This window comes from Sander lucioperca, chromosome 1 (genome assembly GCF_008315115.2).
Source record: "Sander lucioperca isolate FBNREF2018 chromosome 1, SLUC_FBN_1.2, whole genome shotgun sequence".
Lineage (NCBI taxonomy): Eukaryota > Metazoa > Chordata > Actinopteri > Perciformes > Percidae > Sander > Sander lucioperca.
The window spans coordinates 19,964,796-19,990,282 of NC_050173.1; the positions used below are offsets into that span (position 1 = coordinate 19,964,796).

Sequence of the window (25,487 nt, forward strand, 5' to 3'; positions counted from 1 at the left end):
AGATCTCCGCTGCGATGAAAAGCGGAGGCTCATTTGCACCGTCTCTTCGTCAGTACAATGTGGAGAACAAGCTGAGACAACCAAGCAGACAATAAACAAAGAGCGGCTCGCCATGTGCGCTGCAGCTGCTGCACACACGCACGCACGCCCGCACACACACACACACACACACACACACACACACACACACACACACACACACACACACACACACACACACACACACACACACACACACACGCACCTGAGCTGCAGTGAGGAGTCACGGCCGCCAGGGGGCAGCCTGACCCCTGCAACCACAGCACAAACGGAGAGAGATTAATTGTCCCAGACAGCGTACACACGGTATCTTAGTTTGTAAAGAAAACGGAAGGTGTGTATGTAGTAGACATGTCTAAGCTGCTGTTAAATAATGGGATTCAGGTTAAAATTCAGTGTCAGCAAGCATCCAGTTTGCCGAAGTGTCTTTCACCTTTGACCTCTCAATAGGAGGCATAAGAAAGTTTCCATGGAACTCCATGAAATGCCCTTTATTATAGCTTTAGTGTCTCCTGTATCTTTCTTCACACAAGCTGCAGTTACCACCAATATGCATTTAAAGGTGTAACAAAAAGATGAGAAATTGCTCTTTAAAACAGCTTAAATTTACTGTAAAGGCATAGGCATGGTACATATTCATGTTAACATTTGAACAGGATGTGTAGTGTGAACTGATGTCAGGCTGGCTGGTAGTTCTCTAACCGCTCTAGCAAGACCTCTGAGTAGCCAGGGGAGTAGTACCTGAAACAAGACACACACACACACACACACACACACACACACATTCTGTAAATATCCTACACTGTTTTATACTGAAGGATATCCTTTTTACCATTATCATAGAGCTAAATTCTGCTTTTATATTCACATTTTATAAACCCAGTATCACGCATTTAATTGCATTTGCTGAGTTTATTCTTAATTCTAATTATATATTTCATTATAATACATTTAGGCTCATTGTTACTCTGAATAAATGCTAAAAAAAAAATAAGATCATAGGATAATAGGACGGGAATATGGGATGGAGGTAGAAAATAGTACTAAAAATGTGCTGCTGAGTCAGCACACAGATATGAAATTACTACCATGTATATGATGATGTGGTCTGATCAGTCACTCCTAGATATCTCAGCGGTGTTCCATACAAAGGGTTTTGATGTCAACAAAGCATTTGTTTTAGCATGTGTGTGTCTGTGTGTGTGGGGAGAGAAACACACCTGACTATCTCTTCAGGAAAACAGCTGTTGATAGCATTGATGTGCTCCTGTAGAGAGGAGCCAGGCTCAGCATCGATCTCTTGCACTTTCTTCAGCCCCCCGCTGGTCACAAATAGACGGCGAGCCTTACTGTCATTAGGCAGCACCTTTGAGGAGATTAAAAACAGTGTATAATACAGATATAAAATCTTAATCAACAAAACAAAAACAAACACTGACATTAATTTTAAAAAAAAAATGTTAATGCAGATTAATGATTGAGGTTGTAGACTCAGTCACTCACCTTGCTGTCTGTCACTCACCTTGCTGAACTGGCAGACAACATATTTGAGAATGTTGCTTGGAACATCGTAGAGGAGGGGCTCCAGACCTGGCAGGTAGGTGCACTTCTGCAGAATGCTCTTCAGAGCCTTCTTACTCTGAGAAGAGAAGGAGGAAGGAAATATGCATATGTATGTCATATAAAGCTTTTCTCTTTCTCTCAGCTTTCTAAGTGACATTCGATACCAGATGACTGTATGAAAATAGTCCTCTTTTAGGACTTTCTAGGAATGCACTAAAAGCTAATTTCGATTAAAGATATTAATCATATATGCCTTCATGTAAGTGTAAGCTAATAAATTGTGTCATGAAAAAGTCATAACAAAACTCGTCAAAAAAAGTCACAGTATAGAATGTCGACAAAATCATAAAAAAATACATAGTATAGAATGTCGGAAAAAAATCATAAAACGCAATAAAATAGTATGTCCAAAAAAAATAACATTTAGTAGGTCGAAAAAGTCATAGTATAGTATGTCGAAAAAAGTCATAGTATAGTACGTAAAGAAATAAAATAAATCATAGTATAGTATGTTGTCGAAAAAAGTCGTTAAAAAGTCATAGTATAGTATGTCGACAAAATCATAAAAAATTATAGTATAGTAGTAGTATAGTATCTCGAAAAAAGTCATAGTATTGAAAAAAGTGAAAAAGGTGGCTGGGTTAGCTCAGTTGGTATGCCTTGACACAGAAGGTCCAGTGTTCGAATCCGACCTGTGATCATTTACTGCATGTTATCCCCCTCTCTCTCCCCTTTCATATCTAGCTGTTGTTTCCAATAAAGGCTGAAATGCCCCTAAAAACTCTTTAAAAAAAAAAGTGATAAAGAAGTCATAAGATAGTATGTTGAAAAAAATCATAAAAAGGGCATAGTATACTATGTTGAAAAAAATCATTAAAAAGTCATAGTATAGTAAGACAAAAAAAGTCATATAAAAGTCATAGTATAGTATGTCGAAAAAAGTCATAACAAAGACTGCATGGTATGTCTAAATAAGTCATAGTATAGTATGTCGAAAGAATCATTAGAAAAGTCATAGTAACAAAGTCATAGCATAGTATGTCGAAAAAGTCAGTAAAGTATGTCGAAAAAGTCATGAAAAATTATAGTATAGTATGTAAAAAAAATCATGTCAAATAAAGTCACAGTAAAAAAGTCATAGCATAGTAAGTTGAAAAAGGTCATAGTATAGTATGTCGAAAAAGTCATGAAAAATTATAGAATAGTATGTCAAAAAAATCATGAAAAATCATAGTATAGTATGTCAAAAAAATCATAAAAAAAGTCACAGCATAGTATGTCAAAAAAATCAAAAAAGTCATAGTATAGTATGTCGAAAAAAGTGATATTATAGTATGTCGAAAAAGTCAGTAAAGTATGTCGAAAAAATCATTAAAAATTATAGTACAGTATGTAAAAGAAATCCTAAAAAAGTAATTGTATAGTATGTCGAAAAGTGTAATATTATAGTATGTCAAAAAAGTCAAATAAAAGTCATAGTATAGCATGTCGACAAAAAAGGGATAAAAAAGCCAGACTATAGTTTGTCAAAAAAGCCATTGTATACTATGTCGAAAAAAGTGATAAAAAGATATAGTATAGCATGTCGAAAAAAGCCATAGTATAGTATGTCAAAAAAATGATTAAAAAAAAGCCATAGTATGTTATGTCGAAAAAAGTGGAAAAAAAGCCATACTATAGTATATTGAAAAAAGTGCTAAAAAGCCATAATATAGTATGTCGAAAAAAGCCGTGGTATGGTGTGTCAAAAAAAGTGATTAAAAAAAGCCTTACTATATAGTATGTCAAAAAAGCCATGGTATAGTATGTCGAAAAAAGTGATAAAAAAGCCATAATCTAGTATGTTGAAAGAAATCATTAAAAAAGTCATAGTATAGTAAGTCAAAAAGGCAAAGTATAGTATGTCTAAAAAATTAAAAAAAAAGCCATAGTATATAGTATGTCAAAAAAGCCATAGTATAGTATGTCGAAAGAAATCATAGTATAGTATGTTGAAAAAAAAAAAAAAGGCATAGTATAGTATGTTTTTATAGAATCATAATAAAGGCTTAGTATAGTAAGTCGAAAGGCATAGTATAGTATGACTAAAAAATGGGAAAAAAAGCCATAGTATAGTATGTCAAAAAAGCCATTATATAGTATGTTGAAAAAATCATTAGAAATGTCATAGTAAACTAAACATTATTGCTTTTGCATCCTTATTGGCTCGTAGACGGGTGTTACTACAATGGAAATCTGCAAACCCACCTAAAGCATCGCATTGGCTTCAGGATCTGATGTTATACCTACATTTGGAAAAGATTGAATATTCAATTAGACGGTCCCATAAATTTTCATATGTCTGGCAACCCTTATTATCCTATTTCTCTGCCATAAATGTACTTCCTGGGGAGTAGTGGGATCTACATTGGTACCTTTTACACACACCTCTCGATATGACAAACTCGTGGTCTTTGATGCTTTGGCACAAGTGCTCCAGGTGTCTCTCCAGGTGTTTACATTTGTACATATGTAGGGCTTGTGTTTATTGTTGTATCATTGTTACACTTTTGATTGTGGTGTCCAACTTTCTTTTTTTTTTTTTTTTTTTTTTTGGAATGGAATGGTATGTGGAAAAAAGTGATAAAAAGCTATAGTATAGCATGTCAAAAAAGTCATAGTATAGTATGTCAAAAAAATTATAAAAAAGTCATAGTATAGTAAGTCGAAAAGGCATAGTATAGTATGTCTAAAAAATGAAAAAAGCCATAGTATAGTATATCAAAAAAGCCATTATATAGTATGTTGAAAAAGTAATAAAAAAGCCATAGTATAGTATGTCGAAAAAATGAAAAAAGCCATAGTATAGTATATCAAAAAAGCCATTATATAGTATGTGGAAAAAAGTGATAAAAAAGCCATAGTTTAGTCTGTCGAAAAACAGTGATAAAAAGCTATAGTATAGTATGTCAAAAAAGCCATAGTATAGTATGTCAAAAAAAGATAAAAAAAGCCATAGTATGTTATGTTGAAAAAATCATGAAAAAGTCATAGTATAGTAAGTCGAAAAGGCATTGTATAGTATGTCTAAAAAATGAAGAAAAAAAAAAGCCATAGTACAGTATGTCAAAAAAGCCATTATATACTATGTTGAAAAAGTAATACAAGAGACATAGTATAATATGTCGAAAAAGTCACGGTATAGTATGTCTAAAAAAGTGATGAAAAAGCCATAGTATAGAATGTCGAAAAAAGTGATAAAAAAGTCATAGTATAGTATGTCGAAAAAAGTCATAGTACAGTATGTAAAAAAAAATCATAAAAAAATTATAGTATAGAATGTAAAAGAAATCATGAAAAAATCATAGTATAGTATGTACAAAAAAATCATATAAAAGTCATAGTATAGTATTTCGAAAAAAGTGATAAAAACGCCATAATATAGTATGTCGAAAAAATCATTAGAAATGTCATAGTATAGTAAGTCGAAAAAAGTCATAAAAAATCATAGTATAGTATGTTGAAAAAATTATAAAAAAGTTAAGTAGAAAAGGCATAGTAAAGTATGTCTAAAAAATGAAAAAAAGCCATAGTATAGTATGTCAAAAAAGTCATGGTATGGTATGTGTAAAAAAGTGATAAAAAAGCCATAGTGTAGTATGTCAAAAAAGCCATAGTATAGTATGTCAAAAAAATTATAAAAAGTCATAGTATAGTATGTCGAAAAAGTCATGGAATGGTATGTGGAAAAAAGTGATAAAAAAGCCATAGTTTAGTATGTCGAAAAAAAGTGATAAAATGCTATAGTATAGTAAGTCAAAAAAGCCATAGTATAGTATGTCAAAAAAGTGATTAAAAAAAAGCCATAGTATGTTATGTCGAAAAAATCATAAAAAAGTCATAGTATAGTAAGTCGAAAAGGCATAGTATAGTATGTCTAAAAATGAAGGAAAAAAAAAGCCATAGTATAGTATGTCAAAAAAGCCATTATATACTATGTTGAAAAAGTAATACAAGAGACATAATATAATATGTCGAAAAAGTCACGGTATAATATGTCGAAAAAAGTGATGAAAAAGCCATAGTATAGAATGTTGAAAAAAGTGATGAAAAAAAGTCATAGTATAGTATGTCGAAAAAAGTCATAGTACAGTATGTCGAAAAAATCATAAAAACATTATAGTATAGTATGTAAAAGAAATCATGAAAAAATCATAGTATAGTATGTCCAAAAAAATCATATAAAAGTCATAGTATAGTATTTCGAAAAAAGTGATAAAAACGCCATAATATAGTATGTCGAAAAAAGTCATAAAAAAACATAGTATAGTATGTTGAAAAAATTATAAAAAAGTTAAGTCGAAAAGGCATAGTATAGTATGTCTAATAAATGAAAAAAAGCCATAGTATAGTATGTCAAAAAAGTCATGGTATGGTATGTGTAAAAAAGTGATAAAAAAACCATAGTGTAGTATGTCGAAAAAAAGTGATAAAAAGCTATAGTATAGCATGTCAAAAAAGCCATAGTATAGTATGTCAAAAAAATTATAAAAAAAGCCATAGTATGTTATGTTGAAAAAATCATAAAAAGTCATAGTATAGTAAGTCGAAAAGGCATAGTATAGTATGTCTAAAAAATGAAGAAAAAAAAAAAGCCATAGTATAGTATGTCAAAAAAGCCATTATATACTATGTTGAAAAAGTAATACAAGAGACATAGTATAATATGTCGAAAAAGTCACGGTATAGTATGTCTAAAAAAGTGATGAAAAAGCCATAGTATAGCATGTCGAAAAAAGTGATAAAAAAAGGCATAGTATAGAATGTCGAAAAAAGTGATAAAAAAGTCATAGTATAGTATGTCGAAAAAAGTCATAAAGAAATTATAGTATAGTATGTAAAAGAAATCATGAAAAAATCATAGTATAGTATGTCCAAAAAAATCATATAAAAGTCATAGTATAGTATTTCGAAAAAAGTGATAAAAACGCCATAATATAGTATGTCGAAAAAATCATTAGAAATGTCATAGTATAGTAAGTCGAAAAAAGTCATAAAAAATCATAGTATAGTATGTCGAAAAAATTATAAAAAAGTTAAGTCGAAAAGGCATAGTATAGTATGTCTAATAAATGAAAAAAAGCCATAGTATAGTATGTCAAAAAAGTCATGGTATGGTATGTGTAAAAAAGTGATAAAAAAGCCATAGTATAGCATGTCAAAAAAGCCATAGTATAGTATGTCAAAAAAATTATAAAAAGTCATAGTATAGTAAGACGAAAAGGCATAGTATAGTATGTCTAAAAAATGAAAAAAGCCATAGTATAGTATATCAAAAAAGCCATTATATAGTATGTTGAAAAAGTAATAAAAAAGCCATAGTATAGTATGTCGAAAAAGTCATGGAATGGTATGTGGAAAAAAGTGATAAAAAAGCCATAGTTTAGTATGTCGAAAAAAAGTGATAAATAGCTATAGTATGTTATGTTGAAAAAATCATAAAAAAGTCATAGTATAGTAAGTCGAAAAGCCATAGTATAGTATGTCAAAAAAGCCATTGTATAGTATGTTGAAAAAGTAATACAAAAGACATAGTATAATATGTCGAAAAAGTCATGGTATAGTATGTCTAAAAAAGTGATGAAAAAGCCATACTATAGTATGTCAAAAAAAGTGATAAAAAAAGTCATAGTATAGTATGTCGAAAAAAGTGATAAAAAGTCATAGTATAGAATGTCGAAAAAAGCCATAGTGTAGTATGTCGAAAAAAAGTGATAAAAAGCTATAGTGTAGCATGTCAAAAAAGCCATAGTATAGTATGTCAAAAAAGCCATTATATAGTATGTTGAAAAAGTAATACAAGAGACATAGTATACTATGTCGAAAAAGTCACGGTATAGTATGTTTAAAAAAGTGATGAAAAAGCCATACTATAGTATGTGGAAAAAAGTGATAAAAAAGTCATAGTATAGTATGTCGAAAAAAGTGATAAAAAGTCATAGTATAGTATGTCGAAAAAAATCATAAAAAAATTATAGTATAGTATGTAAAAGAAATCATGAAAAATCATAGTATAGTATGTAAAAAAAATCATATAAAAGTCATAGTATAGTATTTTGAAAAAAGTGATAAAAACGCCATAATATAGTATGTCGAAAAAATCATTAGAAATGTCTAGTATAATAAGTCGAAAAAAGTCATAAAAAATAATAGTATAGCATGTCGAAAAGATTATAAAAAAGTTAAGTCGAAAAGGCATAGTATAGTATGTCTAAAAAATAAAAAAAAAAACCATAGTATAGTATGTCAAAAAAGTCATGGTATAGTATGTCGAAAAAAAGTGATATAAAGCTATAGTATAGCATGTCAAAAAAGCCATAGTATGTATGTCAAAAAAATTATAAAAAAGTCATAGTATAGTAAGTCGAAAAGGCATAGTATAGTATGTCTAAAAAATGAAAAAAAGCCATAGTATAGCATGTCAAAAAGCCATAGTATGTATGTCAAAAAAATTATAAAAAAGTCATAGTATAGTAAGTCGAAAAGGCATAGTATAGTATGTCTAAAAAATGAAAAAAAGCCATAGTATAGTATATCAAAAAAGCCATTATATAGTATGTTGAAAAACTAATAAAAAAGCCATAGTATAGTATTTTGAAAAAAGTGATAAAAACGCCATAATATAGTATGTCGAAAAAATCATTAGAAATGTCTAGTATAGTAAGTCGAAAAAAGTCATAAAAAAATCATAGTATAGTATGTCGAAAAAAAGTGATTAAAAGCTATAGTATAGCAGGTCAAAAAAGCCATAGTATAGTATGTCAAAAAAGCCATTATATAGTATGTTGAAAAAGTAATACAAGAGACATAGTATAATATGTCGAAAAAGTCACGGTATAGTATGTCTAAAAAAGTGATGAAAAAGCCATACTATAGTATGTCGAAAAAATCATTAGAAATGTCTAGTATAGTAAGTCGAAAAAAGTCATAGTACAGTATGTCGAAAAAAATCATAAAAAAATTATAGTATAGTATGTAAAAGAAATCATGAAAAATCATAGTATAGTATGTAAAAGAAAATCATATAAAAGTCATAGTATAGTATTTTGAAAACAGTGATAAAAACGCCATAATATAGTATGTCGAAAAAATCATTAGAAATGTCATAGTATAGTAAGTCGAAAAAAGTCATAAAAAATAATAGTATAGCATGTCGAAAAGATTATAAAAAAGTTAAGTCGAAAAGGCATAGTATAGTATGTCTAAAAAATAAAAAAACCCGCCATAGTATAGTATGTCAAAAAAGTCATGGTATGGTATGTGGAAAAAAGTGATAAAAAAGCCATAGTATAGTATGTCGAAAAAAAGTGATAAAAAGCTATAGTATAGCATGTCAAAAAAGCCATAGTATAGTATGTCAAAAAAATTATAAAAAAGTCATAGTATAGTAAGTCAAAAAGGCATAGTATAGTATGTCTAAAAAATGAAAAAAAGCCATAGTATAGTATATCAAAAAAGCCATTATATAGTATGTTGAAAAACTAATAAAAAAGCCATAGTATAGTACGTCGACAAAGTCTTGGTATGGTATGTGGAAAAAAGTGATAAAAAAGCCATAGTTTAGTATGTCAAAAAAAAGTGATAAAAAGCTATAGTATAGTATGTCAAAAAAGCCATAGTATAGTATGTCAAAAAAGTCATGGTATGGTATGTGTAAAAAAGTGATAAAAAAGCCATAGCATAGTATGTCAAAAAAATGATTAAAAAAGTCATAGTATGTTATGTTGAAAAAATCATAAAAAAGTCACAGTATAGTAAGTCGAAAAGGCATAGTATAGTATGTCTAAAAAATGAAGAAAAAAAAAAGCCATAGTATAGTATGTCAAAAAAGCCATTATATAGTATGTTGAAAAAGTAATACAAAAGACATAGTATAATATGTCGAAAAGGTCATGGTATAGTATGTGGAAAAAAGTGATAAAAAAGCCATAGTATAGCATGTCGAAAAAAGTGATGAAGGTGGCCGGGTTATCTCAGTTGGTAGAGCAGGTGCACATAAATAGAGGTGTATGCCTTGACGCTGAAGGTCCAGGGTTCGAATCCGACCTGTGATGATTTCCTGCATGTTATCCCCCTCTCTTTCTCCTTTCATATCTAGCTGTTGTTTCCAATAAAGGCTGAAATGCCCCAAAAAAACATATAAATATATAAATATATATATAGTATGTCGAAACAAATCATAGTATAGTATGTTGAAAAGAATCATAAAAAAGGCATAGTATAGTATGTTGAAAAAATCATTAAATAGTCAAAAAAGTCATATAAAAGTCATAGTAAAGTATGTTTAAAAAATGAAAAAAGCCATAGTATAGTATGTCGAAAAAAGTCATAGTAAAGTATGTCAAACAAATCATATAAAAGTCATAGTATAGTATGTCGAAAAAAGCATAACAAAATGATAGTATAGTATGTAAAAAAGAATAATGAAAAATCATAGTATAGTATGTCAAAAAAATCATAAAAAAGCCATAGTATAGTATGTCGAAAAAAGTCATATAAAAGTCATAGTAAAGTATGTTTAAAAAATGAAAAAAGTCATAGTATAGTATGTTGAAAGAAGTCATAGTATAGTATGTTGAAAAAATCATAAAAAGGTCATAGTATAGTATGTTGAAAGAAGTCATAGTATAGTATGTCAAAAAAGTCATAAAAAGTCATAGTATAGTATGTTGAAAGAAGTCATAGTATAGTATGTCAAAAAAGTCATAAAAAGTCATAGTATAGTATGTCTAAAATGGTCATAGTATAGTATGTCGAAAAAATCTGAAAAAAGTCATAGGATAGTATGTTGAAAAAAGTCATAGAAAAATCATAGTATAGTATGTCGGAAAAATGAATAGAAAATCATAGTATAGTTTGTCATAAAAAGTCACAGTATAGTATATTGAAAAAAGTCATAAAAAGCAATAGTACAGTATGTTGAAAAATGTCATATTATAGTATGTTGAAAAAAGTCATAGTATAGTATGTCAAAAAAAGTCATAAAAAAGTAAAAGTATATGTCGAAAAAAGTCATAGTATAGTGTGTTGAAAAAATCATAAAAAAGTCATAGTATAGTATGTCGAAAAAATTATAAAAAAGTCATAGTATAGTAAGTCGAAAAGGCATAGTATAGTATGTCTAAAAAATGAAAAAAAGCCAAAGTAATACAAAAGACATAGTATAATATGTCGAAAAAGTCATGGTATAGTATGTCTAAAAAAGTGATGAAAAAGCCATACTATAGTATTTCAAAAAAAGTGATAAAAAAAGTCATAGTATAGTATGTCGAAAAAAGTGATAAAAAGTCATAGTATAGAATGTCGAAAAAAGCCATAGTGTAGTATGTCGAAAAAAAGTGATAAAAAGCTATAGTGTAGCATGTCAAAAAAGCCATAGTATAGTATGTCAAAAAAGCCATTATATAGTATGTTGAAAAAGTAATACAAGAGACATAGTATACTATGTCGAAAAAGTCACGGTATAGTATGTTTAAAAAAGTGATGAAAAAGCCATACTATAGTATGTGGAAAAAAGTGATAAAAAAGTCATAGTATAGTATGTCGAAAAAAGTGATAAAAAGTCATAGTATAGTATGTCGAAAAAAATCATAAAAAAATTATAGTATAGTATGTAAAAGAAATCATGAAAAATCATAGTATAGTATGTAAAAAAAATCATATAAAAGTCATAGTATAGTATTTTGAAAAAAGTGATAAAAACGCCATAATATAGTATGTCGAAAAAATCATTAGAAATGTCTAGTATAATAAGTCGAAAAAAGTCATAAAAAATAATAGTATAGCATGTCGAAAAGATTATAAAAAAGTTAAGTCGAAAAGGCATAGTATAGTATGTCTAAAAAATAAAAAAAAAAACCATAGTATAGTATGTCAAAAAAGTCATGGTATAGTATGTCGAAAAAAAGTGATATAAAGCTATAGTATAGCATGTCAAAAAAGCCATAGTATGTATGTCAAAAAAATTATAAAAAAGTCATAGTATAGTAAGTCGAAAAGGCATAGTATAGTATGTCTAAAAAATGAAAAAAAGCCATAGTATAGCATGTCAAAAAAGCCATAGTATGTATGTCAAAAAAATTATAAAAAAGTCATAGTATAGTAAGTCGAAAAGGCATAGTATAGTATGTCTAAAAAATGAAAAAAAGCCATAGTATAGTATATCAAAAAAGCCATTATATAGTATGTTGAAAAACTAATAAAAAAGCCATAGTATAGTATTTTGAAAAAAGTGATAAAAACGCCATAATATAGTATGTCGAAAAAATCATTAGAAATGTCTAGTATAGTAAGTCGAAAAAAGTCATAAAAAAATCATAGTATAGTATGTCGAAAAAAAGTGATTAAAAGCTATAGTATAGCAGGTCAAAAAAGCCATAGTATAGTATGTCAAAAAAGCCATTATATAGTATGTTGAAAAAGTAATACAAGAGACATAGTATAATATGTCGAAAAAGTCACGGTATAGTATGTCTAAAAAAGTGATGAAAAAGCCATACTATAGTATGTCGAAAAAATCATTAGAAATGTCTAGTATAGTAAGTCGAAAAAAGTCATAGTACAGTATGTCGAAAAAAATCATAAAAAAATTATAGTATAGTATGTAAAAGAATCATGAAAAATCATAGTATAGTATGTAAAAGAAAATCATATAAAAGTCATAGTATAGTATTTTGAAAACAGTGATAAAAACGCCATAATATAGTATGTCGAAAAAATCATTAGAAATGTCATAGTATAGTAAGTCGAAAAAAGTCATAAAAATAATAGTATAGCATGTCGAAAAGATTATAAAAAAGTTAAGTCGAAAAGGCATAGTATAGTATGTCTAAAAAATAAAAAAACCCACCATAGTATAGTATGTCAAAAAAGTCATGGTATGGTATGTGGAAAAAAGTGATAAAAAAGCCATAGTATAGTATGTCGAAAAAAAGTGATAAAAAGCTATAGTATAGCATGTCAAAAAAGCCATAGTATAGTATGTCAAAAAAATTATAAAAAAGTCATAGTATAGTAAGTCAAAAAGGCATAGTATAGTATGTCTAAAAAATGAAAAAAAGCCATAGTATAGTATATCAAAAAAGCCATTATATAGTATGTTGAAAAACTAATAAAAAAGCCATAGTATAGTACGTCGACAAAGTCTTGGTATGGTATGTGGAAAAAAGTGATAAAAAAGCCATAGTTTAGTATGTCAAAAAAAAGTGATAAAAAGCTATAGTATAGTATGTCAAAAAAGCCATAGTATAGTATGTCAAAAAAGTCATGGTATGGTATGTGTAAAAAAGTGATAAAAAAGCCATAGCATAGTATGTCAAAAAAAGTCATAAAAAAGTAAAAGTATATGTCGAAAAAAGTCATAGTATAGTGTGTTGAAAAAATCATAAAAAAGTCATAGTATAGTATGTCGAAAAAATTATAAAAAAGTCATAGTATAGTAAGTCGAAAAGGCATAGTATAGTATGTCTAAAAAATGAAAAAAAGCCAAAGTAATACAAAAGACATAGTATAATATGTCGAAAAAGTCATGGTATAGTATGTCTAAAAAAGTGATGAAAAAGCCATACTATAGTATTTCAAAAAAAGTGATAAAAAAAGTCATAGTATAGTATGTCGAAAAAAGTGATAAAAAGTCATAGTATAGAATGTCGAAAAAAGCCATAGTGTAGTATGTCGAAAAAAAGTGATAAAAAGCTATAGTGTAGCATGTCAAAAAAGCCATAGTATAGTATGTCAAAAAAGCCATTATATAGTATGTTGAAAAAGTAATACAAGAGACATAGTATACTATGTCGAAAAAGTCACGGTATAGTATGTTTAAAAAAGTGATGAAAAAGCCATACTATAGTATGTGGAAAAAAGTGATAAAAAAGTCATAGTATAGTATGTCGAAAAAAGTGATAAAAAGTCATAGTATAGTATGTCGAAAAAAATCATAAAAAATTATAGTATAGTATGTAAAAGAAATCATGAAAATCATAGTATAGTATGTAAAAAAAATCATATAAAAGTCATAGTATAGTATTTTGAAAAAAGTGATAAAAACGCCATAATATAGTATGTCGAAAAAATCATTAGAAATGTCTAGTATAATAAGTCGAAAAAAGTCATAAAAAATAATAGTATAGCATGTCGAAAAGATTATAAAAAAGTTAAGTCGAAAAGGCATAGTATAGTATGTCTAAAAAATAAAAAAAAAAACCATAGTATAGCATGTCAAAATAGTCATGGTATAGCATGTCGAAAAAAGTGATATAAAGCTATAGTATAGCATGTCAAAAAAGCCATAGTATGTATGTCAAAAAAATTATAAAAAAGTCATAGTATAGTAAGTCGAAAAGGCATAGTATAGTATGTCTAAAAAATGAAAAAAAGCCATAGTATAGCATGTCAAAAAAGCCATAGTATGTATGTCAAAAAAATTATAAAAAAGTCATAGTATAGTAAGTCGAAAAGGCATAGTATAGTATGTCTAAAAAATGAAAAAAAGCCATAGTATAGTATATCAAAAAAGCCATTATATAGTATGTTGAAAAACTAATAAAAAAGCCATAGTATAGTATTTTGAAAAAAGTGATAAAAACGCCATAATATAGTATGTCGAAAAATCATTAGAAATGTCTAGTATAGTAAGTCGAAAAAAGTCATAAAAAAATCATAGTATAGTATGTCGAAAAAAAGTGATTAAAAGCTATAGTATAGCAGGTCAAAAAAGCCATAGTATAGTATGTCAAAAAAGCCATTATATAGTATGTTGAAAAAGTAATACAAGAGACATAGTATAATATGTCGAAAAAGTCACGGTATAGTATGTCTAAAAAAGTGATGAAAAAGCCATACTATAGTATGTCGAAAAAATCATTAGAAATGTCTAGTATAGTAAGTCGAAAAAAGTCATAGTACAGTATGTCGAAAAAAATCATAAAAAAATTATAGTATAGTATGTAAAAGAAATCATGAAAAATCATAGTATAGTATGTAAAAGAAAATCATATAAAAGTCATAGTATAGTATTTTGAAAACAGTGATAAAAACGCCATAATATAGTATGTCGAAAAAATCATTAGAAATGTCATAGTATAGTAAGTCGAAAAAAGTCATAAAAAATAATAGTATAGCATGTCGAAAAGATTATAAAAAAGTTAAGTCGAAAAGGCATAGTATAGTATGTCTAAAAAATAAAAAAACCCACCATAGTATAGTATGTCAAAAAAGTCATGGTATGGTATGTGGAAAAAAGTGATAAAAAAGCCATAGTATAGTATGTCGAAAAAAAGTGATAAAAAGCTATAGTATAGCATGTCAAAAAAGCCATAGTATAGTATGTCAAAAAAATTATAAAAAAGTCATAGTATAGTAAGTCAAAAAGGCATAGTATAGTATGTCTAAAAAATGAAAAAAAGCCATAGTATAGTATATCAAAAAAGCCATTATATAGTATGTTGAAAAACTAATAAAAAAGCCATAGTATAGTACGTCGACAAAGTCTTGGTATGGTATGTGGAAAAAAGTGATAAAAAAGCCATAGTTTAGTATGTCAAAAAAAAGTGATAAAAAGCTATAGTATAGTATGTCAAAAAAGCCATAGTATAGTATGTCAAAAAAGTCATGGTATGGTATGTGTAAAAAAGTGATAAAAAAGCCATAGCATAGTATGTCAAAAAAATGATTAAAAAAGTCATAGTATGTTATGTTGAAAAAATCATAAAAAAGTCACAGTATAGTAAGTCGAAAAGGCATAGTATAGTATGTCTAAAAAATGAAGAAAAAAAAAAGCCATAGTATAGTATGTCAAAAAAGCCATTATATAGTATGTTGAAAAAGTAATACAAAAGACATAGTATAATATGTCGAAAAGGTCATGGTATAGTATGTGGAAAAAAGTGATAAAAAAGCCATAGTATAGCATGTCGAAAAAAGTGATGAAGGTGGCCGGGTTATCTCAGTTGGTAGAGCAGGTGCACATAAATAGAGGTGTATGCCTTGACGCTGAAGGTCCAGGGTTCGAATCCGACCTGTGATGATTTCCTGCATGTTATCCCCCTCTCTTTCTCCTTTCATATCTAGCTGTTGTTTCCAATAAAGGCTGAAATGCCCCAAAAAAACATATAAATATATAAATATATATATAGTATGTCGAAACAAATCATAGTATAGTATGTTGAAAAGAATCATAAAAAAGGCATAGTATAGTATGTTGAAAAAATCATTAAATAGTCAAAAAAGTCATATAAAAGTCATAGTAAAGTATGTTTAAAAAATGAAAAAAGCCATAGTATAGTATGTCGAAAAAAGTCATAGTAAAGTATGTCAAACAAATCATATAAAAGTCATAGTATAGTATGTCGAAAAAAGCATAACAAAATGATAGTATAGTATGTAAAAAAGAATAATGAAAAATCATAGTATAGTATGTCAAAAAAATCATAAAAAAAGCCATAGTATAGTATGTCGAAAAAAGTCATATAAAAGTCATAGTAAAGTATGTTTAAAAAATGAAAAAAGTCATAGTATAGTATGTTGAAAGAAGTCATAGTATAGTATGTTGAAAAAATCATAAAAAGGTCATAGTATAGTATGTTGAAAGAAGTCATAGTATAGTATGTCAAAAAAGTCATAAAAAGTCATAGTATAGTATGTTGAAAGAAGTCATAGTATAGTATGTCAAAAAAGTCATAAAAAGTCATAGTATAGTATGTCTAAAATGGTCATAGTATAGTATGTCGAAAAAATCTGAAAAAAGTCATAGGATAGTATGTTGAAAAAAGTCAGAAAAATCATAGTATAGTATGTCGGAAAAATGAATAGAAAATCATAGTATAGTTTGTCATAAAAAGTCACAGTATAGTATATTGAAAAAAGTCATAAAAAGCAATAGTACAGTATGTTGAAAAATGTCATATTATAGTATGTTGAAAAAAGTCATAGTATAGTATGTCAAAAAAAGTCATAAAAAAGTAAAAGTATATGTCGAAAAAAGTCATAGTATAGTGTGTTGAAAAAATCATAAAAAAGTCATAGTATAGTATGTCGAAAAAAGTCATAGTACAATGTAATGGCAAATTTACATTTAAGGATGATTCTTTATATTTTTGTCTTATTATCTTCTCTATTAGCTTTCTCTCACAATGCTGAAAGGGAGTTTATCTCATTCCCACATGTAGAATCTGATTCTAACTAAGTGAGAATCACAAAGTCTGGAACATAATGTGAACACTGTTTGTCTGAACAGATAGGGGATACAAGGTCACCCTAAAACTATCTCTTCTGATACATTTAGTTCTCCCATGCCAGTTGAGATGCAACTGGGGGTTGAAAGTCGTACAGGGGGAAGGAGGCGAAATGGCTCCAAGATGTCTGTTGTGTTTTTTCTTGATTGTCTTCTTGTGTATCAGATTGTCTGTGAGAAATGTAGAGTCATAATAAGCCAACTGCGTGTGTGCTGTCACTCTGAAGATGTATTTAAGTTCAGTGTTTCTGTTCACTCATTTGAAGAGCTTTTCCACACCTGTGCTGCGTGCCTTCTGTGAAATGTGTTCCTCCTATATTTGCAAATATACTTAATAAAATACAAAAAACCTAACTTGGTTTAGTCTTCGACTGTCCTTATTTTGTTTCACCTTCTATTTTTAAAACATCTACACCTGCTGCATCAAAAAACTTCCACCACAACAGTATGTCGAAAACATCATAAAAAAATTATAGTATAGTATGTAAAAGAAATCATGAAAAATCATAGTATAGTATGTCAAAAAAAATCATATAAAAAAAGTCATAAAAAATCATACTATAGTATGTCGAAAAAATTATAAAAAAGTTAAGTCGAAAAGGCATAGTATAGTATGTCTAAAAAATGAAAAAATAGCCATAGTATAGTATGTCAAAAAAGTCATAGTATAGTATGTCAAAAAAATTATAAAAAAGTCATAGTATAGTAAGTCGAAAAGGCACAGTATAGTATGTCTAAAAAATGAAAAAAAAAGCCATAGTATAGTATATCAAAAAAGCCATTATATAGTATGTTGAAAAAGTAATAAAAAAGCCATAGTTTAGTATGTCGAAAAAAAGTGATAAAAAGCCATAGTATGTTATGTCGAAAAAATCATAAAAAAGTCATAGTATAGTAAGTCGAAAAGGCATAGTATAGTATGTCAAAAAAGCCATTATATAGTATGTTGAAAAAGTAATACAAGAGACATAGTATAATATGTCGAAAAAGTCACGGTATAGTATGTCTAAAAAAGTGATGAAAAAGCCATAGTATAGAATGTCAAAAAAAGTGATAAAAAAGTCATAGTATAGAATGTCGAAAAAAGTGATGAAAAAAAGTCATAGTATAGTATGTCGAAAAAAGTCATAGTACAGTATGTCGAAAAAATCATAAAAACATTATAGTATAGTATGTAAAAGAAATCATGAAAAATCATAATATAGTATGTCAAAAAAAATCATATAAAAGTCATAGTATAGTATTTCGAAAAAAGTCATAAAAACGCCATAATATAGTATGTCGAAAAAATCATTAGAAATGTCATAGTATAGTAAGTCGAAAAAAGTCATAAAAAATCATACTATAGTATGTCGAAAAAATTATAAAAAAGTTAAGTCGAAAAGGCATAGTATAGTATGTCTAAAAAATGAAAAAATAGCCATAGTATAGTATGTCAAAAAAGATATTATATAATATGTCGAAAAAGTCACGGTATAGTATGTCTAAAAAAGTGATGAAAAAGCCATACTATAGTATGTCGAAAAAAGTGATAAAAAAATCATAGTATAGTATGTCGAAAAAAGTGATAAAAAGTCATAGTATAGAATGTTGAAAAAAAGTCATAGTACAGTATGTCGAAAAAATCATAAAAAATTTGTAGTATAGTATGTAAAAGAAATCATGAAAAATCATAGTATAGTATGTCAAAAAAATCATATAAAAGTCATAGTATAGTATTTTGAAAAAAGTGATAAAAACGCCATAATATAGTATGTCGAAAAAATCATTAGAAATGTCATAGTATAGTAAGTCGAAAAAAGTCATAAAAAATCATAGTATAGTGTGTCGAAAAAATTATAAAAAAGTTAAGTCGAAAAGGCATAGTAAAGTATGTCAAAAAAGTCATGGTAGGGTATGTGGAAAAAAGTGATAAAAAAGCCATAGTGTAGTATGTCGAAAAAAAGTGATAAAAAGCTATAGAATAGCATGTCAAAAAAGCCATAGTATAGTATGTCAAAAAAATTATAAAAAAAAGTCATAGTATGTTATGTCAAAAAAAGTGAGAAAAAAAGCCATAGTATAGTATGTCAAAAAAGCCATTATATAGTATGTTGAAAAAGTAATAAAAAAGACATAGTATAATATGTCGAAAAGGTCATGGTATAGTATGTGGAAAAAAGTGATAAAAAAGCCATAGTATAGCATGTCGAAAAAAGTGATGAAGGTGGCCGGGTTATCTCAGTTGGTAGAGCAGGTGCACATAAATAGAGGTGTATGCCTTGACACTGAAGGTCCAGGGTTCGAATCCGACCTGTGATGATTTCCTGCATGTTATCCCCCTCTCTCTCCCCTTTCATATCTAGCTGTCTTTTCCAATAAAGGCTGAAATGCCCCAAAAAAAATCTTCATTTATAGTATATATACATACTATATATAAATATAGTATGTCGAAACAAATCATAGTATAGTATGTTGAAAAGAATTATAAAAAAGGCATAGTATAGTATGTTGAAAAAATCATTAAAAAGTCATAGTATAATAGTCAAAAAAACACTGCTTATTACTTAAGGTCTCATTCCACTGTCAACCTGCAGAGCTGCAGCTCTTACTTTGGCTTGCAGGTCCTCTGAGCTGCTGGCATCCATGTAGAGTTCCAGCAGTTTGGTCAGGAGGTCAGAGGTGGCCACTGCCTTGGCGTGTTCAGGGGTGTGATGACCTATCTGGCCGATGGACCAGGCTGTGGCCGCCTTGATGTGATGTTCATGCTCCTCAGACAGACACAGGGCCAGCTGGGGCACCCCCTGTAGGACAGGAGGACACACAGCACAACAGGACTGGTTCAGTCAATATGACCTACATACTGAACCTGAAGGAATATCTCTGCTTTTAGTGGTGGGTTTAGCTGTCAAATGGCTTTTCGAGGAGAATCAGAAGAGAAATTAACACCTTGGAGAGAATGACAGCCATGGCAAGGTTCTCACTGTGAGCTGCCACATATCCCAGCATCATGATCCCCGGCAACCGCAGGTTTCCACGGCACTCGCCCAGATAGTCGATCACAGCCGCCATGCCACCACAATTCACAATCACCTGGGACAACTGTAAACACAGACCCAGATAACTTTGTGTCCAGCCATGTATATTTGTGCCTACAAGTGTAAGTGTGTAGATTACCTCTGGTGTGTGTTTCACCACCTCCCTCATCAGAGTGGTGACGTTCTTCCTGACATAGTCATCTGGATCTTTGAGACAGGCCACTGCTGCAGGGAAGATGTCAGCCTCTATCACCATCTCCGCCAGGCTGACCGAGTGCTTACTGATCTGACTCAGTGCTGAGAACACCTGCCTCTGGATGGAGACAAAAACATGTTGGATTATTTCCAGAGTTCATTCACATTTTTGTAAATTCAAATACAGCTTCATTTTGTACATGTCTAAAGCCAGCATCTATGGTGAAATGTTACTGTTTTTTGTACTGTTGCTAGCTACACTCGGATGGTACATTAGTTAAATGTAATTAAATGTATTATCTATGTAGTTGTTTCTATAGTCAAAAACAATCTACATGCAGTCAATGTTAATATTCTTTAAATTTCAAAGATTTGTTTTCGAGGACAGGTGCCACTTATTCATCTTTTCTAAAACTAATAGAAACATGATTTCTGCATGATTGTTTTGCTTGTAGGATCTGTAAAATGCACACTGAATTTTGAGTTACTACACTGGTATTTTTGTACTCAATGTGTATATATGATGGATAGTGGATAAGTAAAAGCATTAAAGAAAAGCATTTGCATTTCTATTGTTATGATTAAAATCAGCCTTAAGCTTCAATAATAAAACAATAGAGGGCATACATTAGGTTACATGAATATTCAGGTATCGGTACTTTATTTACCTTATTTGGCAACCATTGTTATAAGGAAAGAAAATCAAAATTAAGAAAAAAAGATCAGTTACTGTAACTTCATACACTACAACAGGGGTAGTGTATAAAGATTTGTTTTTTTTATTAATGAAAAAAACAACAGCTGTTTACGGGAGGCTGTTATTTAAGCTGGCTTACTTTGAGTTTGGCGTCTGGGTTGAGTATCATCTGTGCCAAATGTGCGATGGCACCAACGTCCACCACAGTCTGGGACAGCTCTGGTGTGTGCTTGGAGATGTCGCTGAGGGTGGAAGCTGCGATGCGTTTGAGGGCCATCTCAGGCTCCAGAAGACACAGCACCAGCAGCGGGACAGCACCCGCATCCACGACCGACTGAGACAATGCTGCACAGTAATGGAAAGAGGTGGCAAACATGAAAACAACACAAATAAAGGTAAAGGATCTATGTGTGCAAGTGCAAGGAGAGACAAAGAATGATATTTAAAAAATAACTTATAAGCTAAAATGTTTCTTCAAACCAAGAAAGTGAGGAAAAAGGCAGCGGAAAATCATAGAACTCTAAGCATGTCATTGTGTTTTTCTTACATGCGTTGTGTCGTGCAATGTAGCCGAGAGCCCAGGCAGCAGCCTCCTTCACCCCAGGATCAAACTCCTCCAGACAGAGAACCAGGGCATCAACTCCCCCGCAGGCCACCACAGCCTGAGACAGCTCTGGGGAATGTTTAGCAACTGAACGCAGCACAAACGCTGCTGCCTTCTTATAGAACCTCTGCATGCAAACACATACGGACACACATTCATTGTCATGGTCCAAATTGAGCATTAAACTGACATTAGATTTTAATTAGGATGGAGAGATACGAGCCAGTAATATTGTTCCATGATTTGATGACAAATATCCATGTCAAGCCTGGAATGAGATTTGATTTCATTTTTCATGTGTTTAAAAAATAATAGTTTGTTTTAACCATAAAATAATTCAAACATCTCATGTGTCCTATAGAGTTTCCTCTGTACTGTTTAATTCTCATGTTTTGTTGACATTGGCTTTAATTCTTCATTGTTTGGGGTCCCATAGGAATGCTATGCAAAACAAGAATAATTGCAAAACTTTTCTTTTCTTTTCCAGTCAACAGAAAAGTATTGAAGTCGTAACACTGGACTTTTACATTAAAGTAAATTAAAAATAATTCACAGATAAAGAAATGTACATTATAACTTGTGTAGCTTGTGTTTGAGGTCAGTTAGACTGCAGAGAAGTAAAAACTCTCAAAACCATGCAGGTAGGCAGTTCTGATAAAATTAGTAAAGTCATGAAGCATCAAGCCGACAAAACTATAATAAGCGTGTTTTTAAAAGTGCCCAGTTGCTAGGATCCCAAGCTGCCAAACCACATCAAACATTGTGATTTTTTTCCTAAAAGGTTTCAATGGAGCTTTTTCATTAAAGTGCATTATAATTCTTCATTAAACACTTAGTCCTTGACATATTTGTCATAAAAAAAATGTAAAATGTAAAGTTATTCATGTCAGATTTTAAGCTTATTAGCCTATGAGACTGCAATGTCCCTTTAATAACAATAACTAAACCTTGTCTGTCTTCTCTGAGAGGGCTGAGAGAGAGAGAGAGAGAGAGAGAAAGAGAGAGAGAGAGAGAGAGAGAGAGAGAGAGAGAGAGAGAGAGAGAGAAACAAAGGCCTGGTTGCTCTCATGGTAAAGGACTCTTAGGTTTTGAAGTAGACCCAAGGCGAGCTGCCAAGTTAGCCCAAAACACAGTCACATTCAAGGGGCAGACCCTGAGGCCCTGCAGGGTCTTTTTTACTCTCTCTCTCACACACACACACACACACACACACACACACACACACACACACCAGTTTTTAAAGGGTGGAGATGGAGTATTGGACAACCTGTCTGTATGAACTTATATGACCAAAGGGTGAGATACTGACATTCTGTGAGGCCAGAGACTGGACCAGCTGGGGCAGGATATCTTCCTTCACCACGGCCTCGGCCAGGTCATCACTGTGGTCTGCCAGGCGGCCCAGAGCCAAAGCTGCCGTCTGCTGGATGCTGGGGACCACATCCAACATGAGGGGACGCAGCAGGGACATCACACCTGCAGCAGAGGAGAGGAAAGAACACTGGAAATAGCAGCTAACGTTAAAGCTAACATAGTCTAGTGGGGTCACCAACACGGTGCCCGTGGGCACCAGGTAGCCCCCAAGGACCACATGAGTAGCCCTCAGGCCTGTTCTAAAAATTTAAATTGAATATTGACATTATCTGTTTCCCACCTTGTTAAGTCATTGTTGATATTTATTGTGAGAAATCATTAACGTAATCAGTGTCTTCACATAGATAACTATCATTAATCATTAATAATCATATATAACTAAAGGCAAACTCAGCAAATTTGTTATTTCAGAAGAGTGTATCAAACTGGTAGCCCTTCGTATAACTCAGTACCCATGAAGTAGCTCTCAGTTTCAAAAAGGTTGGTGATCTTGATTCTTACCAGCATTTTGAAGGATTTCTATGTTTTGGGGTCTGAGTGCCAGGTCAGCAACAGTTTGCACAAACTGAAATCTTGATTTCTGATATTGCTCAAAAACTGCAAAACACACAGAGACAGAAAGGTAGTTTGACATCTAGCTGCATCTTTCTTTTTATGAATCAAAACAGCTCATGGAACTTGCCTTGAATGATCTGTCGTTGACTCATTGTCACCCTGATGAAAAAAACGCCTCCTCCAAAAGATTTACTTTGCACGTCGATGCCGGTTATCTACACAAAAAATACATTGAATTTAACACAGGATTGAATGCAGCGTTTCCCCTGGCCGTCTCCAGGTTTGGGTTAGGTATTGTTGGTGTTAAGTGTTGCCGTGGCAACAGACAGGAAGTAGAATGTTTCGGCTCTCCTGCCGAAGATCGCCTATTGCAAAGATGAATCACCCTGGCACTAAGGCCTGCTCTCGGAATCTGCTCGCACCTCGCGAAGAAATGTTGAGTGTGAGAGCTCTGTGCTGCTATCTCCTCTCTGTTCCCACTAAAAGACAACCGCGAATGTGTCGCACACTTTCACCACATTGTTATTCACCACGATTCAGAGGAAAACAGGTAACGAAGCGGCCATTGGCTGATAAAGTGTAAACCGTTTTCTTAATATAGCCTAACCATGATGTGTAAACGCTGACTACAGTTAGCCTGCACTGTGTGGCCCTGAACTTTTCTTCATAACTTTTTTTTTCTTTTTCAACTTTTGGTTCCCTTTCCTGCTCGAGCAGTGTGTCCTCAGATGACGCCTGCCTGGATTACCTAAACCCCATTTACAAGAAGATATAAGCCCTATGGCCAAATTAAACCGTATCATTATTATTAGGCTATAATACGTTTATGAAATGTAATTAAAAAGTGATCCGTCCAAACAGTAACCTACATCCTCTCTTTCTCTGTCGGTACCCTATTTGCAGGCTATAGCCTATTTGTGCTGTCACAGCAAAGAAGAAGAAAAGTAAAATTAAAATTAAAATAAAGGCAATGATAAGGCTAGCCTATGTCTAGCCTAAATTTCAATTTAAAAAAAAAAGTTATGAGACCCTACAACTGAATGGATATTTTGGAAAGATATTTTAGATAAGCCGATTTATGTGGCAGAGTGACGATTTATTTGTATTATTAAACACATTGCCTGATGTCATGTAGTATTTTTGATAGGCTGTCATTATGTTTACAAAGTGTCTGTAACAACGAGCCTATTTAAACGTAGGCTATTTAAAAATGTCATTGAAAAAGCCTAAGTATAGGCTAGAATCCACCAACATCTGTATGTAATGTAATAGCTACAAACCGGAGTTTGATCCGATTACAAAGACAAAGTATGCCTTTGTAATCGGATCACACTCAGGTTTTTATTTATTTATTTATTCATGCCTTCATTCATTCACACTCGATAGGCTAAATGCGGAGTGTTGTCGATTCCGTTCGAGGTCAAGCCCCTGTTTTTAGCGGAGGGATAATTATCACATTATCACCCAGTTGAGCCCCAAAGGATTCTGTGCATTAAAGCAATATTTTCGTTTTATGATGCTTTAATAAAATGTAAAAAAAAATTCAATAGGCTATGTGATAGCTTTTGGTTCCTTCTTTCACTGCAGTTTGATTTATTCTTAAACCCTGGTGCCCGCCTTATAGAGGCTACTTATCCAGGTTACATCTTACATAGGCCATTTATATTTAAGTTTTGAAAACTAGATTTCATTAATATAGTCTATATTTTTGAGTGGTTTAAACATCACGATTGTATGCATATTTGGGGATTTCTATAGCCTACATATTGTATAATTAATTCAATTTGGGGGAAAACAATTTTGAAAAATAAAAATATATTTAGCTAATTTAGTCAAGTAGCCTTTTAGTGTCCAAGATAATCATAAAATGCCTAAAATGTGTCAAAAAGCGTTAGACAGCGTTACTTGAGAATGTAAATCACACTGAAATTTAATCCTTGAATATAAAATAATATATTGTTGCCTCGTGGAAAAATTAGACAAAGTCCTTAGTTAATTTCCCATTAAACCCGCTTCGTTTCAGAGCAGTAAATGCAATCACTCATGTGATAAATCATCAATACAAAACACAAATCAAAAGGCTTCTATCTTCATTGAATGTATTCTATCTATTCAGAAAGATGATTGGATCACGGGCCAGACCTCCTCCTCCTGACTGCTCAGAGCTGGCCTCCT

The 25,487-nt window shown here is 31.0% G+C and overlaps 1 protein-coding gene across 1 annotated transcript; it reads right to left on the bottom strand.

The window, feature by feature from the left end:
* Window positions 1–622: 622 nt before the first annotated feature.
* Window positions 623–23,840, bottom strand: spag6 (sperm associated antigen 6). Its single transcript, XM_031281978.2, has 11 exons — window positions 23,440–23,840; window positions 23,259–23,354; window positions 22,693–22,859; window positions 21,327–21,510; window positions 20,919–21,124; window positions 20,027–20,200; window positions 19,799–19,951; window positions 19,462–19,653; window positions 1,562–1,678; window positions 1,260–1,405; window positions 623–780 (listed from the first exon to the last, which is right to left on the bottom strand). The coding sequence occupies exons 1-11, from the start codon at window positions 23,462–23,464 to the stop codon at window positions 717–719; spliced, it is 1,524 nt and encodes a 507-aa protein (XP_031137838.1). The 5' UTR covers window positions 23,465–23,840; the 3' UTR covers window positions 623–716.
* Window positions 23,841–25,487: the final 1,647 nt, after the last annotated feature.

What these genes read in the sequence shown, in the direction of transcription:
- spag6 (XM_031281978.2), bottom strand. Translation starts at nt 23,464, where the DNA reads ATGAGTCAACGACAGATCATTCAAG. An exon ending in ACCCAGACGCCAAACTCAAA is followed by an intron (nt 20,201 to 20,918) that starts GTAAGCCAGCTT and finishes GTCTCCATCCAG; the next exon opens with AGGCAGGTGTTCTCAGCACT. An exon ending in TTGTCTGCCAGTTCAGCAAG is followed by an intron (nt 1,406 to 1,561) that starts GTGAGTGACAGA and finishes ATCTCCTCAAAG; the next exon opens with GTGCTGCCTAATGACAGTAA.